Source organism: Tasmannia lanceolata, unplaced genomic scaffold, assembly GCF_043159265.1.
Source record: "Tasmannia lanceolata isolate RefF3 unplaced genomic scaffold, GAP_Taslan_0.1 ptg000005l, whole genome shotgun sequence".
Taxonomy (NCBI): Eukaryota; Viridiplantae; Streptophyta; class Magnoliopsida; order Canellales; family Winteraceae; genus Tasmannia; species Tasmannia lanceolata.
In genome coordinates, this window is record NW_027518682.1 from 12681864 (window position 1) to 12695906 (window position 14043).

Below are 14043 nucleotides of genomic sequence, written 5' to 3' on the forward strand. Positions count from 1 at the left end.
TTGAGAAGTACTAGATAATACAGGCTTATACCATATAAGAACTGGTGAATATAGTATTGGCACATGTAAGAAATAACCATTCATCTTGTGGGGCTCATTACAGACAAAAATAATAATGTATCAAGGTATAATCAAAGAGAAAAAGAGCAATGGTCAACATTTACAGTCACGGATTGGGTAATTAGAGTCTCTGATTCAAGATAGGTCATAGCCACCCCGGGGTCCATCTGTTGAAAGGTCAAGATCTCGGGGTCGTAGTTGGTGCATAGCAGGTGGGATCACCCCCATGTGACTACGAAACCACAGCTTACTTAAACTAAAGCAAATAGTAATAAGGGATTTCTTCCAGCGAAGGTGGCTTTGACTGTATTTATTTAATCGCTTATGCTCTTGTTGCTTTTCTTAATCTCCATTATTACAAGAAGAAAAAAAGCAGATTATGACTCCTCCATTAATAAATTTGAATTATTCTCTATGCACATCTAAAATTCTAATGTAGCATATCTAAAGACCAGTCCACACAATTTTGATGAAAAAGATAATAATTTGGTAAATATTATACTCGCAAAAAATACAAAATGAAACATAAAATCATAATTTTAACAAATAAAATTATAATTTGAAAAGGGATTTTCGCTTGGTACCCTTCATAAAAACACCTAAGGGCACATTTGGCTCCCTAGATGTTTTTCCCTTATGATAAACTAAAAATTAGGAAAAAAAGGAAACTTGCATTCCTAAGTGGTGAGAAATGGCTAAAAAACAGGAAACAAAAAAACTCTACTTAATATAATATCAACTTTTTCCTGATTTTTAGCCACCACCCCATCTGTCTCTTACCACTTGGTGAAGCTATCATGAAGAAAAGAAAAAGAAAAAGAAAATAAAAAATCCTCGCAGCCAGACATGGCCAAAATTACATCACTCTACCTCTTTAAACGAAGCCATGGCCCCAATCAGAAAACTTAGCCCAGACACCCTATAGCTCCACAATAACTTAACCATATGATTTGCCTACAAGTGAACTAATGTGGGGATTGCAAGAATTTTCTCAAAAAGTTTCTTACTTTTCCATTGGTTGATCACACATTAAAAAGTAACTAGAATCACCAGAGTTCAACTTACTGAAATATGATAAACAAGATTAATATCCAGGTGGCTAACAAAACCCAACTATGATTATATGAACAACTATTTTGGACCATTTGCCGACCAAAAGGTGGGCCTACTACGATTATTACCGATAGTTATTCAGATCAAAATAAGTGGGGCCCATAAAAATACCATTTATTTGACTAATGATAACTGTTGAGTGTGGACTAGGAACACCCAACAAAGCTGTTATGGTGACGTGGCAGGATAGTCTGCAGAACCGCATCGTAGGGTAGTTCTGCGCATCTGCAGCTAGGTGTTTCTCCTCTTATTATCCTCACAATAAGTTAGACTTTGAGAGGTAATTTCTTGTGTCTATTGCTAAACGGGCCCGGCTCGGCTCGGCTCATCAGTCATGTTCTTTCGATCTCTAGTGTTTTCTTTTTTGTCCTTTTTTATTTACACCTTTCTTTCTTTCTTTCACGAAGGGGTTTCCTCAAACTGCCAGAGTTTATGAAAACAAGGGAAGTCACATATTCGTCTCCTTCTCTTCCCAGGCCAACCCCCTCTAGTGTACTTATGACTCCTCTTTTACAATACAAGTGAGGGCCCCCAAGGAAGAAAATGGGGCGAATATATCATTTCCCTTCACCAAATTTTCAAAACCCACTTCATTTTATTTTCTCCAACCTATAAAACTCAATCTAATATCACCCTCTCTTCATATCTCTCTCTCTCTCCCTCTCCCTCTCTCACCAACGAACGCACTAAGACACAAAAGTCGATGCCACACGTCGATCTCGAAACCCTAATGTGCGGTGGCGACCGTAAAATCGTCTGCGAAACCCTAATCGACGGCCATCCACTGCCGGAAATTCCCGATTTACCGGCAGAGTCTTTCCGTCTAAGGAAAGACGAAGAAATTGATTGGGTAGATCGAAACGCAGTCTTCGAGCGAAAACAATCAACAAAGGGTGGTAATTCTAATTCTATTTCTAATACCAATTCTCATCCGAATTCGGGTTCGGCTTCTCAGCGGTTTTATTCTCATCTGAAGTCCAAAGCCTCGATCCTCGGTCTTCCAAAGCTTCCAGATTCCGGCCAACTATGTCAGCATCTCCGGCGGAGTTACCGGCCAGCGAGTATTCGATTCTTCCCGAAACAATCGGGGAAATCGGCGGTGACGGAAATGGAGCCTGCATCCCCTAAAGTCTCATGTATTGGTAGGGTCAGACCTAAAGAAAAGAAGAAAGGTAGGCGCCAGAAAGATAAAAAAAAGGCGACGGAAGAACTACCGGCGCCGGAAAAGAAGAAGTTTTGGGCGAGTTTCAGGGCGGTTTTCCGGCTCGGTTGCCGGCACAGAGGTGCCGTCGAATGTGATGATGAATCTCCGGCTGGATATTCGACTGGGAATAAAATTCCGGCAGTCGGGGCAAAGATCCAGGCGAAAGAACCGGAGCCGGAGTCTGACCCGCCCGATTTGGCCGGGTTGAAGCGGTTCGCGTCCGGTCGGCGAACGGGGTCTTGGGGCGGTTGTGATGACGTGGATTTCCACTTGGAGGATTCTGATACGTTGGATCGGAATGGGATCTGGCGCCGCCGTGCTATCAACCGTCCAAAAGAGTTGGATTGCTTTCGCAGACGGGAGTTTGTGGGGCCCGCTTCTTGTTGAATGGCAGAGTTGAATATCGGATTCCTGGTTTAGGTAAAGGGCAATGAAAACCATGTTGTAGTTTTTTTTTTTAAGTTACTTTCTTTTTCTAGTGCCACGTGGCGAGTCGTGAGAATTTTTGTAAATAATTTCGGGTTGTTAGTAGTGAGTTGAAAAGATGAATGAAAGGAATTTTCTTAGAACGTGGGTTTGTGTGGTGTTTTTCGGTGAAAAGACGGGGAAGTAATAGAAGTAAGAGAGAGAGAGTTTTGTATAAGCATGACGTGCATCTGATATAAGAGTATGAGAAGCCTAATCTGGGCCCACCCTCTAAATTCTCCATTTAATTGCTATGCCATCATTCAAATTCGACCGTCCGATTGGTATTTTTTTTGGGAGACAAAGCGATCACGTCTTGTGTCATCTACAGTTAAGTTGAGAAAAATGATGGAGATAGTGTGGAGGTGAGGGAGCTGGGCCCACAATCGTTGAAATTGTATACACGGGAGCTTCCCGGTCAGTCCCATCACCCTCTGGAATCACCTACAATTGAAATTTGAAAACAGAAGCAAGACAAAATCTCTCTCTCTCATCGGTCCAAATGGAGCAGACGTGTGTTCTGATCATCGCCCTTAATCTTGTCGGCCACGATGTGATTCGACAAAGAGGTCTGGTCCCACAGCTAAGCGTGCTAGACCAGTTTCTCACACATGACAAATCAAGATTTTTTTATAAACACCCTGTTAGGCTATGTTCACTTGCTTTCCCGGGAAAGCAAATCCCTGGAAAGAGACTCCTTTTTTCTTGATAAGACCTTGACAGGACATAATTCTGGTGTTCACTTGCTTTTCTGAGAAAATAACAAGCCTGGGTAGAATATGTCAAATAATGACATGGAATTGCCAAAAATGACGTGGAAATGTCTCTTTTCTCACTAGTGTGGGAAACCAAATCCCATTATTTTGGTCGAATTTGCTTTCTCGGGAAAACTAGTGATAAAAGGTGGGCAAGCAGTTTCTCGGAAAATATTTACCTGCATAGATCCTGCGCACGTGAACAGGCGCGGGAAACCTTTTCCTACACAGTTTCCCTGGATTTCTTTTCCTAATGCCACGTCAGAATCCCGGGAAACCTTTTCTTTTCCTTTCCCGGAAAAACAAGTGAACAGAGCCTTAGAGTGTGAGGAATCTCTACAATTGAATCGTGAAGAATTTGATGAGAGGAAGTTTGATTAGATTTGGAAACTAGTTCCATGTTTATCTTATTTTCTCTTATGTCATGCTTATCCCTTAAATGGAATATGTAATCACTATTTGGGTTTATCATCAATTATTATATAGGCAACATCCATCAATATTCGGTAGTATGATATTTACGCCCCTTTTGATTACTAGGGACGCCGTCACACAAATTCAGTGGGTTTGATTGCCACGTACACTGGCGCTGGGTGTCCCTGGTCCTCAAAACTAAAGAAGCGTAAATATCACTTCCGGAATTAAATTGAGAAATATATATATATTTTTTTATGGGCTTGAGAAATTTTATTGTAATGGTATGTTAGAGTGTGAGATATCTCAACCGTTGGATCAAAAAGGATTTGATGAGAGGAGGATCGCACAGGTTTATCTAGTCTTACCTTGAACAGGCCTATCCTAAAGCTTCATTGAAAAAATGATAACTATCTTATTAGTGCGCTTAGTGGATAAGCATGAGAAGATAAGGTAAACAAGAAAAAGCTAAGCCTAATCTAACTTGACTACATGATTGCTAAATCCTAATCTAACCTACCTATATACGACCATCCATTGCTTTGACACGGTTTTCATTTTATGTTTGAAATTGGTAGAAAGACTTTCCACTAATCTTCATTGGATTACTATAAACACTGGGTTAAACGAATTGATTGTTGGTTTCTCCCATATCATTATGCACCACATGGTTAGGAGTGTTAGAATACATTAGATTGGTGAGCTCAGATATGGTGAGAACTGACCGTTGGATCATTAGGGTGCTAGATTAAGTAACTAAGCTAAATAGGGTAGTTAGCGTAGAGTAAGATTCGATCACTTTCTTCGATAATGCTAATTTCTTTCTATGAGCGCCTCGATACAACACGACCTCGAATGTGACAATCTATCAAGGTTTTGAAGGTGTCCATATATCATGTAATGTTCCTTTTTAGGAACATTGATCGAATATTATGGATTAACGGAGGTGTATCATATCGATTTTAACTGATATATTACCCAATATATAGTGGTATTTAAAGAAATCGTTTCACATCCGTCGTGGCTAAGTGGGTCACCCAGAAATGAGCCTTCCACTTTCTTCCGTAAAGATTGAGATTAATCTGAGTATAATACATGTGGATCTGATAGGGTCCGTTGATCTGAGTAGCGAGCACGCAACTCTAGCGCATATATGATCTTAGTCCCCTGATTTAGAATTCCATGTAGAAAAGCTGAACTATTGTTTTTGAAGACTTTAATGTTAGAGATGTGAGTGGGCTTAGGATGAACATTGGGATTGATTTTGATAGTAATCTCCGGAGGCTAAACAAGGAAAGAAGTAGAAGAAATAAAACCTTTGTATTGTAACTTCACCGCATAAAAATTTAGTCATTAGGGGGACTTATTTGTTTTGAATGAATAGTATTTGTTGAGTAAAAGTAAGGCCATGCTTGGCGACCGTGGATTTGTTTTCCACGGTAAATTTAAGTGATGAGAGAAGGGTAGAGTGGGTGGGAGGAGAGATTCTTAAATTTGTGCCATCTCAAATCTCTCCCACTTGAGAAGCTAAATTTATCATTAAAAGGAAAGAAAAAAAAAATCACGGTTGCTAAACAAGGCCTAAATGTCTTGAATTTACCAACACCATTTAGATAATTAATTAAAATAACTTGAACGTTTCCAACACAAATGGGTCCATAGCTCAGTGGTAGAGCATTTGACTGCAGATCAAGAGGTCACCGGTTCGAACCCGGTTGGGCCCTTATTTCTCTTCTTTTTGCCGCTTTTCTTTTCCTCACCCCTCGCTCTTTTGAGAAAAAAAAAATCTCCCAAGATGGCTTTCAGCCCTCATAAAACCTTCACTCCTTCCTCCTTCCTCCTTCAAATCCCAACACCACTTCTGCAATTCTTTCAATGCTCAATTAGTCGAAGCCGCCACGACAATACAGACAGGCAGCACTTTGTGGATATCCAGCAAGGAGAGTGCTAGAGTCCCTCAAAGGCTCAAAGCACTTGTGAGAATTCAGGCCTTGGTCCGTGGACACTACATTCGAAGATGAGCCAATGTAACCCTGCAGTGTATGAAGTCTCTGCTTTGAAAAGAAATATTCTGAAAAACCTTGAGCAGAGATTAGTAAAGAGAAAAACTGGAACAGGGTCACAGAGTATCATAAAAAAGGGAAGTTTGAGCATGACTCAATTTCAAAAACAAGAACCCATCTCAGATCAATGGACAGAATGACATGAAAATCTAATTTTAGGCATAGATTACTAAAATCTTAAACGAAAGCTCGCTTTTTCACAAAAAAATATATCCATGACGGGGCAAAGAAATCAAACAAATCAAAACTGAAAAGAAGAAAATGATTAAGGGTTCAACGATTCTGAGCAAAGTGTAGTTAGGCAATTTCTCTGTTTGCTAGGAATTTTGAGAACCGATTATTGGACTCAAAACTGGATGGCACTTTCATCGTGTATGGAGATGAGATATGCATGAGTGCATTGTGGAGGGGGGGGGGGAATAATTTTCCAAGTACATAACACTACTAAATACATGATAATGTATCCCATAAATATGGTTCAAAGCAAACAAACACATAAGAGCTACTCTTCTCTATCCAATTGACTAATCATGATGATGATGATGGCATTATGACATGTTTAATGACCATAAATCGGGGAAGACCGAGCCGGGCCGGATCCCCTCTTTCACGGGTTTAATTTCTAGCCCTAAGTTTGATAGTAATGTCCAGTTAGCGAGACTCAACGATGGTTTTAAATTTCTGTTCTAGTACCGGTTTTGGACCTCACTCAAACCGAAATTTCAACCAAAATCCAAAGAAATATTAAAAATAGTATTTTTATTTATTACAAAATTTCGGTCAAAATTTCAGGAAAATAATTTAAAAAATGAGATTTTTGGTCGAATTTCCTAAAATTTAGTAAGGGGAGCCGGACCGGATCCCCTCTTTCACGGGTTTAATTGCCAGCCCTAAGTTTGATAGTAATATCCAATTAGCGAGACTCAACCATGGTTTTAAATTTCGGTTCCGGTACCAGCTATGGACCTCACTCAAACCGAAATTTCAACCAAAATTCTGAAATTTCAACCCAAATCCAAAGAAATAATAAAAATAGTATTTTTATTTATTACAAACTTTTGGCCAAAATTACTGAAATTTCAGGAAAATAATTAAAAAAACCAGATTTTTGGTCGGATTTCCTAAAATTTCGGAAGAAGTTACTTTTTCTGGTACGTGTGATTTCGGTTCGATACCTGAAATTTCGGATTCCGGTCAAACTTTAAAACCATGGAGTCAAAGGAAAGGGTAACTTTGCAAGGCTGAACAGCTGTTTTTGAAAACTATGTATGGTAACTTTAGCTCGTAAAAAGTTAGTAGTAAGGGTTCCTATGTTTTTGAATTAATAGTGTTCGTTGTATAGAAGTTAACTTAAAATGTGTCTAAATATATTAAGGAAAGTGATATCAGAACAAGCATGTTTTGATATTTTCACTAAACCATCTTGTCTTTTAGAGTTTAAACTAGTTGCAATCCCATGCGAGGCGAAGAAAAATTAGTATTCTAAAAAACTATCTATAACCCTCTCTCTATCTACGGAATTGCAAATTTTTTTTCTAATTTCGTGTATATCATTCATAGAAGTCCAATAGGAATTACTCTCCATAAATATCGCGTGTATCTAATCTATACATATGTATCGTCTCTTTTAAGAGAGAGAAAAATATACATGCCAGTTTTGTGTATAAACCCTAAATTTTAGGCGATATTTTCATTCCTTGATTTTAGCCTTTTTTTTTCAAATCCAAAATAAGAAGCGTATTTTACTATTTTAGGAGATTTAATCTGTGGAGAGATATTATTTTAATCAATCCTTAATTTTTGGCGATTTTTCCATTCCTTGATTTTACGCGTTTTAAATTCCGGGTGCCACATCCCTTTAACACGTTATTAAATTTTGTTATTAACGTTACGTGTGATAGAGGAATACGTGTGAAACAGTGTGCCACATCCCCTTAATGCGTTATTAAATTTCGGAATGCAGTGGGGGTGACACGTGGCGCAGCCTCAGCTTCCCACATTCAGCTTTACAATATATATATATATATATATATATATATATATATATATATATATATATATATATATATATATATATATATATATATATGGGGTTGATTTTCCTAGTCGGCCGACTAGAGAAGTTTTCTAGTCCGTCCGCCAAAAAATCAGTGCAGGCCCACAGTTTTTGTGTGATCCGAAGCATTCATTTAATAGGCCCTGACATGGATAGGGTGTGCCCAAAAACTCAGCTCCATAGGATCATCCCAACCCTACGATTTGTGGAGGTTAAAATGGATGGGTATAAAACTTCACTAATTTGTCCAATTTTTAGCTCCACAAATCTAAGGGTTAAGATGATCCTATGGAACTGATTTTTTGGGCACACCCTATCTATGTCAAGGCCTATCAAATGAATGCTTTGGATCATCCAAACATTGTGGGCCCACTGTGTTTTGGGTCGGCGGACTAGAGAAGGTTCTCTAGTCGGCCGACTAGAGAAACTTTTATCTATATATATATATATATATATATATATATATATATATATATATATATATATATATATATATGAGGAAACTGTTGGTCTGCTCACCAAGCTTATGGTGCGCTTAAGCGCCCAATCACATGGGTCCCACATTTTCTGTGGTGATCCAAACCATTCATTTGCAAGGTGTACCAAAAACAGCTCCATAGGATCATCCTAACCCCTCCATTTGTGGAGGACAAATATGAGCAGATTTGTGGACAAACAATGCTTGTCCATTTTGACCTCCACAAATGGATGAGTTAGGATGATCCTATAGAGCTGATTTTTGGTACACCCCTCATCTATATAAGGGCCTTTCAAATGAATGCTTTGGATCATCCTAACAAAGTGGGCCTCCATGTGATTGGGCGCTTAAGCGCACCATAAGTTTGGTGAGCTTAAGCGCACCATATATATATATATATAGAAAACGGTTCCTACACATATGTGTAGAGAGTTCTCTACACACTAGCTTAAAATACAGTGGGGGCCCACATTGTTTGGGTGATCCAAGCCATCCATTTTAAAGGCCCTCACATAGATAAGGTGTCTACAAAAAATAAGATCCATAGGATCATCCCAACCCTACGATTTGTGGAGGTAAAATGGATGTCTTTAAACCTTCACAAATTAATTCATTTTTGCCTCCAAAGTTTGAAATGGTTAGGATGATCCTATGGATCTGATTTTTTGTGGACACCCTATCTATGAGAGGGCCTTAAAAAATGAATGGTTTGGATCACCCAAATAATGTGGCCCCCATTGTATTTTAAGCTAATGTGTAGATAACTTATCTACACATGTGTGTAGGAACCGTTTTCTCTTATATATATATATATATATGAGGAAAGTGTCTCTAGTCTCTCCCCTAGATAAGCTTATCTACTCCTCCCTTTAAAAAAACACAGTGGGCCCACGCTGTTTGGATGATCCAAAGCATTCATTTGATAGGTCCTAACATAGATAGGGTGTGCCCAAAAAATCAGCACCAAAGGGTCATCCTAGAACTTCGTTTTGTGGTGCCTTGTGCTACCCAGAATGGACACATATAAACGTCCACGTTTATATGCGTCCATTTTGGACACGGTGTGCCCAATAAAATGAAGTTCTAGGATGACCCTTTGGTGCTGATTTTTTGAGCACACCCTATCTATGTTAGGACCTATCAAATGAATGCTTTGGATCATCCAAACAGCGTGGGCCTACTGTGTTTTTTTAAAGGGAGGAGTAGATAAGCTTATCTAGGGGAGAGACTAGAGACACTTTCCTATATATATATATATATATATATATATATATATATATATATATATTAGGTGTTGTAAAAGGTTGTTACAGTTCCGAAGAAGCTCTCACATGCCGCTTTAGAAAAAAAAGACAAGCTGGGTTTGTGCAATTATTAAAATATGGCTCTGCTGTTATCATTTCTTTATATTAAATGTGTAAACATTTATTATCTAAATAATTAAAATAACTTAAATGTTCCAAATTAAAATGTGTTCATAGTTCAGTGGCAGAGCATTTGACTGCTGTTCTCTTTCTCCATGTCCCTCTCCCTCTCCCTCCCCGAGTCTCCATGAGAAAAAAAACTACCAAGCTCATGGCTTTCAGCCCTCATGAAAACCTTCAGTCCTTCCTCAAAAAATCCCTCTTCAAACACATTGCAAAATACGAAGGTAATGACACCCACTGCCTTCTTACTCTTCTTCATTCAAATCTCAACATTTTTTTTCTTTTTACTACACAGACAAGAGAGAAAGAGAAGAAGACCTGGAACTTCTGCAAAACATCCAAAGAAGCCCAAACCAATCAATCATAGAGGGCTCTCAGACTAAACTCTCTCATCCACCATCCAAAATCAGCATAGAACAGGGAAACAATGCTCATTTAGTGGAAGCCGCCACGAAAATACAGGCAGCACTTCGTGGATATCTAGCAAGGAGAGCTCTAAAGTCCCTCAAAGCCCTCGTGAGAATTCAGGCCATTGTCCGCGGACACTACATTCGGAAACGAGCCGATGTAACCCTGCAGTGTATTAAGTCTCTGCTTCGAATTCAAGAGAGAGTACGACAGCAAAGGTTGATCAGTTTGAAGAATAATAGGAAATTTACTCAGACTAGATTTCATGGAGAGGATCCATTTTGTGGAGAAGTTGCAGAGCATCAATACAAGTTCATGGTAATGTCTGCAACTAATTTTTCTTTTTCTTAGAAGTAAGTTTTTTTGGTATGTAAGCTGAAATCGAAAGTGCATCCTTAGAAGTGATTTTTTTTGTGGACCCCTAGCAGTTCATTAACGAAAAAAATATGGAGCACTGAATTTTTTTCGATTAGATCTTGGCAGTTGATTACAATGAGTGTTAATCTTAATCGGATGAACTTTATAAGTGATTTTTTTTTTTACTTCTTTCATGATTTGCTGATCTTTGAAGGGTAATACGTGGCTTAAATTTCTAAAGTATTTCAATGCTTGAAGTTGCATAGAGATTCCTTGGTCACTTGGGCAACTGCATAGAGATAAAAATATCAAATGAAAAATTTTCATCATCACCATCGTTTACAAATTGTTCATTGATTTGGATATGTGATGACTGTGTTTGGTAGATAAGGGCATGTTCGGAAACACTTCTCATTCTCGCCTACAGAATCGGGCGGAAACGGAGTGATGAGAAATTTTAGAAACGGTTATTTATCGCTTCGAGGAATCCTATTATTTAGTCGAAAAAGTAGCAAATTTTTTTGAAAAGGACCTTAGCGGGTCACTTAGCCGAACATGATTTTTGAGATTTTTTTGGCTTTTGTCATTCTCCACCCCTAAAAAAGAGGAAAATCTCGTAAAAGAATAGTTGCCGAACACACCCAAAGTTTTTTCATGATTTTTGAATAATGAGTTGTTTATGATTATGATCATGATAATTTCTGGACTTCTTTATTTTATTTTTCTCTGGTTTTTTGTGAGTGTTCTGTTCTCACTTCTTTTAGAATTTTCATCATTTTCCATTAATAGTTTTTTCAGTTATGTTCATGGTATTGTCTAGATTCATTTTCTTTTGTGAATTCTAATGTGTTATTATTTTTAGGTATTTAAGTTAATTAAAGTGTTTTGATGGTTAATTTGACACCCATCTTCGCCTGAACTTGGGTGCTTGGAATGTGGTGAAGCTGCCTCAGTGCATTGCTTATTACCAATTTCTACATAACTTTTTTTCTGAGTTTTCATATGGTGCCCGAGCCGCCGAGCGTCAGGTACTGTGAAAGTCGTAAGCTGCTGTTTGATGAAATATCAAGGGTGGTACATATCTAGGATATCTAATTTTTGGTTGACTTAGGCCCCTTAGGCTTTTCATTAATCTTTTGAATTTGAGTACTATTGGTCTAATGTAATTTTGTCCCCCTGGAATCCGTTTTGGGAAATTTTACTTTTTTAATATGGATTTTCTGATTATTATGTACCCATTTTTGCAGTCAATGGATGATAAAAGCAGTAGAGAAGCTTGGGATTACAGGAATCTTACCACAGAGCAAGTCCTAGACAAATTGCAGAGAAACAGAGAAAGAGGAATGACCTCCCCTGATTATTTCTCTCATCAGGTAGTTAATCTTCACACCTCTAACCTTATTTAGATTTCAAATCTATTTAATATGTAGGATGAATTGCAGATTCTTAGTAAAACAGTCCCAGCATCAGTCAACGGTGAATCAAAGGAGGCTATCACCACTTTTAGCTCACTTGAACCATTTAATTATCATGACAATGATGCAAGTTCAGTAAAAATGGTTGATGAAGGCAGAATAAAACCTGACAGAAAACCCATAAATCATCTTCATCAATCACCTCTAACGCCTCCTTTATCCAAAAATAGACCATACCATACCCCTTCTCCAAGCCCCAAAAAATTTAAATTAAAGAATCATAAGGAGGATGCAGAGGAGAGAACTCAAGTTTGGGATGGGGGGTGTTCTAATTCGACGCCACCTACACCGAATTACATGACATTTACGGCATCTTCGAAGGCGAAGATAAGGTCTCAGATCTCAAGCTCAGTGAGGAAAAGGGTATCTTTTCCAGCTATAAATTCGGCATCCAATTCACCAAGGCAGACAAGCCTGCATATGAAGAACTCTCTGCCTCCAATTAGAACCGAAAGGTCACGTGTTTCGCTTACAGAGAGCAATGGTGGAGACACAAACACACCTTCTATTGGGAAATTCAGGAGATTAATGATATGACAGTCATGGAAAATACAGTATAGATACAAAATTTGTACTGACTTGTTGCTCTTAATATTAAAGTACTGGACATAGGTACGACAAATTTGAGGTGCTTTTTCAATGGAAATTGATTTTCTCACCCCTAGTTCAAGGATTCTTATGTTTTGTCTAGAATTTTATCTCAAGTATAATCCTATGACCCTTATGATTATAATGGAGACTGGTTAGAGAAGCACACAATAGGAATACTGTTTTTTTTTTTTTTTTGACATGTTAAGGTCACATAGTGATGGGGTCCGGATTCAGCACTGATGGGTCCGAACTCAGCACTGATGAGGTCCGAACTCAGCAACCATTTGGCTGTTGACACGTGGCCCTCACAGGGACCGCTGCAAAGCCAACACCTGTCCATGCTAGGTGTGACACCTGGACCAATCAGGGACTTCCACCTACCCTTCCTAGGTATGAGACCTGGTCCATACAGGGGCTACCACCTGTCTTGGACAGGTGGCTCAGAACCACTATAAATAGCCTTCACTTGTGCTAAGGTGAGGGATCTGAAAATCAAAACCCTAAGCTTTTGCTCTGACATTGCTCTGCACTCCTGCTCATACTGACTTGAGTGTCGAAGCGCCCGTCAGGAGTACCACTCCGGGTTGGTCCTCTGACCCTTTATCTTCTTGTCTGTGCCCTTGTGCAGCGCAGGACTCCACCAGCCCTTCAGTTGTGGTGTGTCAGATCAGCCTTTCCGGCCCTACCATAACCTGTTACCAATTTTAGACCTAACACATAGGATTAAGGTAAGGTTCTATGCTTGCTTCTGTTTCCTCAAAAAACAATAGCACACAACACTTGATAACTTTCTAATTGGCTTTTAAGAGCATCATGTGAAATTTAATAGCCTTTGAAAGCTACTAAGAAAAGTGAAAGTAAAGACTGGGGTGCCATTATTGAACAAAGGAGTACAGATATCATTTCCCATTTGTTCAAAGCATCTGAATCTTACGTGGGGTTCCCGGCTTCCTTTCTCATTTTGTTCCTTTTGTTTAGCAGTTGGGTATGAGAATTCCAGAACCCAAGAACATGAAATTCATGTGTCCATATGTAGATTTCAATTTGTCTTATTATTTTGAGATTGACACTGAAGATACCAGAACCTAAAACCATGATATCAGTATTAATGAAAACTTTTTCTTCCATACCTATTTTGGTGTTCTTAGAACTTTTCACTTACAACCTAAGTTAACTT

The 14043-nt window shown here is 38.7% G+C and overlaps 2 protein-coding genes and 1 non-coding gene across 3 annotated transcripts; all 3 read left to right on the forward strand.

Moving 5' to 3' along the window:
- Positions 1–1668: 1668 nt before the first annotated feature.
- On the forward strand, positions 1669–2946 carry LOC143877535 (uncharacterized). The gene has a single exon (XM_077379642.1). The coding sequence runs from the start codon at positions 1877–1879 to the stop codon at positions 2762–2764; it is 888 nt and encodes a 295-aa protein (XP_077235757.1). The 5' UTR covers positions 1669–1876; the 3' UTR covers positions 2765–2946.
- A 2717-nt stretch (positions 2947–5663) lies between these two features.
- TRNAC-GCA (transfer RNA cysteine (anticodon GCA)) lies at positions 5664–5735 on the forward strand. Its single transcript has one exon. It is a non-coding gene; the product is annotated as a tRNA-Cys (tRNA).
- A 4380-nt stretch (positions 5736–10115) lies between these two features.
- Positions 10116–12933, forward strand: LOC143876663 (protein IQ-DOMAIN 17-like). The gene is made up of 4 exons (XM_077378350.1): positions 10116–10259; positions 10331–10761; positions 12048–12173; positions 12243–12933. The coding sequence occupies exons 1-4, from the start codon at positions 10160–10162 to the stop codon at positions 12810–12812; spliced, it is 1227 nt and encodes a 408-aa protein (XP_077234465.1). The 5' UTR covers positions 10116–10159; the 3' UTR covers positions 12813–12933.
- The last annotated feature ends 1110 nt before the right edge of the window (positions 12934–14043 follow it).